This window comes from Ursus maritimus (assembly GCF_017311325.1).
Source record: "Ursus maritimus isolate PB19 chromosome X unlocalized genomic scaffold, ASM1731132v1 scaffold_X1, whole genome shotgun sequence".
Classification (NCBI taxonomy): domain Eukaryota; kingdom Metazoa; phylum Chordata; class Mammalia; order Carnivora; family Ursidae; genus Ursus; species Ursus maritimus.
The window spans coordinates 97,031,878-97,037,877 of NW_024423319.1; the positions used below are offsets into that span (position 1 = coordinate 97,031,878).

General features: G+C 37.4%; 1 protein-coding gene across 1 annotated transcript in view; it reads left to right on the forward strand.

Annotated features, from left to right (window-relative positions):
* Positions 1-6,000, forward strand: part of DMD (dystrophin) — a 1,667,815-nt gene that overhangs the window by 129,229 nt on the left and 1,532,586 nt on the right. The window contains exon 7 of the mRNA XM_040633145.1: positions 169-297. Coding sequence (XP_040489079.1) covers positions 169-297 — 129 coding nt within the window. The remainder of the gene's footprint in view (positions 1-168; positions 298-6,000) is intronic.

Here is a 6,000-nt window from a genome sequence, read left to right on the forward strand (position 1 = left end):
AAGTGTACCAGTTTGCAATAGTACTATGTGCATTTCAAATTAAACTTTTCATCTCATTGTTTCCATTTAACGTTTGTTCTTCTAGTGTGTTGGAAAGCAGTCCTTCCGGGGTTACTTACGATGTCTCCTCCTCCCCTCTGTCCCCTTCCTCCTAACCCTACTCTGCAGATCACAGTCAGTCTAGCACAGGGCTATGAACGAACTCCTTCTCCCAAGCCTCGGTTCAAGAGCTATGCCTATACACAGGCTGCTTATGTCGCCACCTCTGACCCCACACGGAGCCCACTTCCTTCACAGGTCTGTCAACATTTACTCTCTGTTCTACAAGCCAAAGAATTCCCTCATCCAAGATAACCTAACATGGCTTTCATTTGAATTTTGCAGTGCCTTTTTTCTCCTTCATCAGAAGCTGTTTCATTGTTCCCAGTTGTATTAGATATTCTCACATGATGCTGTTTTGTTATTGTGACTTCCCTAGGTTTAACATGGGTTGATTCTTCATGAATGGGGATTCTTATAATAGTGGTGTGTGCTTTCATTATATAATTTACCTGTAAGGTTCTCTTTTATAAAAGCTACCAATGGTTATACAAAAGCATCATTAAAGGTTAAAAATGGGAAAAAGGATGAAATTCGCTAGTCATACCATTTGGGGAGATTTTTCTAGATACCTGATACCTAAAGAAAATATACACTCTATATAGATGTTCTTATTATATTTTCATTCTATAAAAATGTATTTATACTCTGTTTAAGAAAAATATAACTACAGGGCCACCTGGGTGGCTCAGTCGGTTAAGGGTCTGTGACTCTTGATTTCATCTCAGGTCATGATCTCAGGGTTTGTGAGATAGAGCCCCGCATCTGGCTCTGTGCTGGGCGTGGAGCCTGCTTAAGATTTTCTCTCTCCCTTTGCCCCTCCCCCACCTAAAAAATGAAAGGAAAATATAACTATAACCTTTTTCATATGATACGTTTTAATCTGGCTAATTTAAACATGTGTATAACATGCTCTGTACTATTTGTACAAGAAAGTCAGTCACACCCAAACCAGGTCAGGTTCTATGCAGCATTTGATACTTTCCACATAAGGAATCTTCTCAGTGGAGTTTTCCATTATTGCAGTGTTGTAGGAAACCTAAAACTTTAAGAAATTATAACCTGGTATGTGTTAGAGCATGTAAATGAAATGTGCTTGACTTGCGAGAATTTGCTAGAATTTCTTTTTGGAAGAAAACTATTTTGTTTAGTAGAACAATTTGAAAAGTTCTTAAGGAAGTGACTTGTCAAAACTACATTATGAATGGGAATTTAGAAAATTATAGACCCAATCCTATATGGTGAAAAAGTGTACATATTTAGAGGCTCGTTGATTTTTTTTAGAATAGTGGTCTTATTTAATTAGTGATTATTTTGCACAGTTAATATATGCGTGAGTTTGAGAATTCTCAGCACTCACTAATTCCCCTAGGGAAGCATATTTCATGGCATAGTTATGCCCTTTATCCTTGGCTAGTTTTCTGGCAAAGCTGAACAAAGGAGACTGGGTGAGAACATTTGTGTGACTCAGCCTCATCTTCAGTTAAATTCCCATCCATGTTTTTACAAAGGTTAGTTGTATAATCTTGAACAAGAAACTTAATCAGTTTTCTCATTATCGGTAAATAAAAATAGTTCGGCCGCTCATTACTGAGTGTTGCTCTATGCCAAGTGTGCACATTATATGAACTAAGGAAATCCTTATAACAGCTTTGGAGAGGTGGGAGATGCTATTTTTATCTGCATTTGAAGTTTTCTATATCTGCCCTTTTCTTTCTCTTCTTTCTTCTCCCTCCCACCCTCCTGACTGCCTCACTCTCTAGACTCTTCATCAACATCCTCCCATTGAAACCTCCAAGTCTTAAAGAATAGGGGTGCATCCTAAAATAAAGGAGTATGAGCCAAGACAAGGAGATGAGTTCTTTTCCTCCCTCATTATCACTTTATTGAGCTGCCTTTTGCAGATGGTTTTCTCCAATGCCTATTCTGGCAGCACATTTTTACCTCATTACTACCTCATTAAGGCATTGCTCAGGTATGACTCCCTAATGAAGTAATTATAAGTAGACTTAATTTTGCTAGACTCTCTTTGTTCATTCTACCTTTGTGTAAATACTACAAAATGTATGATGTGTCATAAAATAAAAATAGTCAACAAATTCACTTACCTGTTTTATTTAGCACAAGCCATTGAAATAAACCTAATGGTGTCCTTTAGAAAAGAAGCAGCACAAATTACAATTGATGAGGAATAATATATTCTGCCCTTTTCTAAAGGAAGCACATCACAAGATGTTACATGTAGTTAGGTTTGATAAGTTTGTCTTAACGATACACTAAGAAAAAAAATTTTTTAAGTGTTTCTCAGAGGGGCTGAGCCTATACTGCCCCCTACAGGTTGTATCTGATCCACTTCAAAAGAACTCAAGACAGGCCAGACTGGGGCTCCATTAGAGAGTTTCATTCAAGTGGTTTACTTGGTGGTCCACAAAGGGGGTGCGGTTTTCCATAAGAGGAGAGAGAGCTATTTGAGTGTCCCCTCTGAAAAACACAAATTTTGTGAATTATCTTAAAAGTTCCCAGTATATTAGAAACATCAGTTATCCCCATCTGTCCTAAACTTGAAAATCCAATTTATACTCTTTGCAGTTTGAAAATCTGTTGGGGTGAAGCAGTCCGACCTACCTCAGGAACCCTACCTATAAATGAGTTTTTCTCATAATTAGCCAAGAAGAAAGACTATCTAGTGTGAACCCCTAGCTTTCCCTCATTATATCACTTTATTGCCATCCATCCTTGGACGGAGGACATTTTTTATGGCTATACTTAATTCCTATTTTTATGAGTCTGATCATGCCTCTTATTCTACTCCTAATTTTATTTCAAAAATACCCAATATCTTTTTCACCTTCGATTTCTCTTTCTTTCCTGGAGCCTAACCCTGTTTAAAACTCCTCTAGGCACTTATACCTCTGTGCATGTCACCTCTTCTCAAACACATCAATCCACTTGTTAATACAGTGTTATGTGACTCTTCCTTTCATTTATCACCTTCTGTAGAATAGCCTATGCTTTATTCATTCATTTATTTAGTCCACAAATAATTATACTTCACCACCAAATCAAATGTCATCTTTTCAGCTTTCAGGCTTTCCATTGTAATTGAAATAACTTTTCTCCTAGCTTCTAGACTCATCAGATTCTTCTCCATCTCTGTTCTGTATCTCTTTCATTATCTGGCTCTTTCTCCTCTTCTAACTCCCTTTGCATAAGAGCTTCATGAAAGATCCCAGTATGATTTAATCTCCTGGCTTCAAGCTGTATGCACATGACCATTGTTATCTGTGTTTTCACCCACTTCCAATATTTTTGAGTTAGAGCCACATTTCCAGCTCATTTTCAACTCTTTGGTATGTATCTATACCTAGATGTCCACTGATTTCTTAAACGTAGTATGTCCCGAAAGGAACTTTGTTTCATTGTTCCCAAACCCATTTCTTGCCCCTTTTTGTTATGTGAATGAAAATATTACTCGGCAGTCACTGAGACTTAAATAAGTGATGTTGTACTCTTTGGTCTCTTTATTGAACTGATATTCATTAATGAGACATGCAAAGTCAATTCCTTCTTTACAGCATTGCTCCATTAAGCTATGTCCCTGATGTTACATCTTCTGATTCAGGCCCTTGATACATGTCTTCTAGATTACAGAAATACCTTTGCAATCGATATCACTATCTTTGTCCCCTCTAAATCAAATTAAATTCCCATATTAACAGCTTTAATAATAACAGTCACAAAACTTTCTTTACTTTCTTTTGCCTTTATAACAAGTCCATTCTCTTAAATTTCATCAGGAAGCTCCGTGATCTATTATCTATTTATATTTTCATGTTTATTTCACAGTAGTCTATTTCATGTTTTCTTTACTCCAACAAAATTAAATCACTTGCTGTCTTCTATAAGTGCCAAGCAATTTCCGATCTTAGCTTTTTTTGGTTCTCTCAACCTAGAGTGACTTTTGTCTCCTTTCACATTGGGTAGTTTAATCCAAAATTCAAGGCCTAACCAATAAGTGGCAGAGCCTGGATTCATGTTCAGATTTATCTAACTTCAAGTTAATGTTCTTCATATTAACACTGAATTCTCTCTCTCCCTCTCTCTCTTTGTGTGTGTGTGTGTGTGTGTGTGTGTAGGATTACTCACACATAGAGTAGTATTCATTTATGTAATCATTTTTTAAAAGTATTTATTTATTTGAGAGAGAGAGAGAGAGAGAGAGAGCAGGAGCAGGGGAAGGAACAGAGGAAGAGGGAGAGCAGACTCCCTGCTGAGCAGGGATCCTGATGTGGGGCTTGATCCCAGGACCTCGAGATCATGACCTGAGCCAAAGGTAGATGGTTAAGTGACTGGGCCACCTAGGCACCCCTGTCATCATTTAACACTTATTTTTTAATCACCTACTATGTGCTGGTTATTATTATATCACCAAGTGATACATCAATAAACAAACTTACAAAATAATTCATGCCCTAATGGAGAGCATGGGCTTATGAGGGAGTCAAAATTTGAATAACATAAACATTATGAGTAAGTGAAATAATGTTTCAAATAATATGCTAGTAATAAGTATAAAGTAAAGCAAAATTTAGTAGTAATTACAATAATTAGTGGTAAAAAAAATAAAAGAGGAAAGTAGAATCTGTAGTATGTGCCAGTTGGGGTAGTCAGAGAAAATAAATTTTGAGTAAAGATTGAAAAGAGGTGTGGGTCTCTGGGAGAAGACCAACCTCTGAGGAGGAAGCACAGATGGTACAAAAGCCCTGAGCTGTGGGGATACTTGGACTACTCAAGGAAAGGTAGGGGTGAGGAGCACAGTGCTAGGACATGGTGCCTGAGCTGTAATGGTAGACCATATCACATAGGACCTGGTAAGTAATGGTGAGGACTATGGTTTTTATTACCAGTGACGTGGAAGGCTATCAGAGGAGTGACATAAACTCACATTATTTCAACATGGCGGCTATGTGGGAACTAGAGTAAAGGGAGCAAGGGTGGAACCAAGGAAACGAGTTAGAATGTTACTGCAGTAATCCAGAAAGCAGATGAGAGGGGTTGGATCTGGATTCTTTTTCTTTTTCCCTCCATTAAAAAAATTTTAACATAAAATTTACTATCTTGACTGTTTTTAGGTGTATAGTTCAGTGGTATTAAGTACATTCATAAAATTGTACAGCCATTATCACTGCCATCTATCTCCAGAACTCTTTTCATCTGGCAAATGGAAACTTAGTATCCATTAAGCAGTAACTCCCCATGACTTCTTCCCTCTAACCCCTGGTGACACTACCATTCTCTGTTTCTATGAGTTTGGCATTTTTTAAAAAATTGTTTCTTTGATTTTCTCTATGACATTATACAATATTTGTCTTTCTGTATCTGGCTTATTTCACTTAACGTGATGTCCTTCAGGTTCATCCATGTTGTCACGGGTGGCAGAATTTTTTTAACGATATATTTATTTATTTTGGAGAGAAAAAACATAGAGGGGAGAGGCAGAGGGAGAGAGAGAATCTCAAGCAGACTCCTGCTGAGCATAGAGCCCGATGTGGGGCTTGATCACCCAACCCTGAGACCATGCATGACCTGAGCCAAAATCAAGAGTTGGACCCTTAACTGACTGAGCCACCCAAGCACCCCACAGATGACAGAATTTTATTCCTTTTTAAGGGCTGAATAATATTCCATTGAGTATATATACACCACATTTTCTTTTTCCATTCATCTGTTAATGGACTTTCAGATGGTTTCCATATCTTGGCTCTTGTGAATAATGGTGCAATGAATATATGAGCTCAGATATCTCTTTGAGATACTGTTTTCATTTTCTTCAGATATATACCCAGAAGTGGGATTGCTGGGTCGTATGGTAGTTCTGTTTTTTTTTTTTTTTTTTTTTTT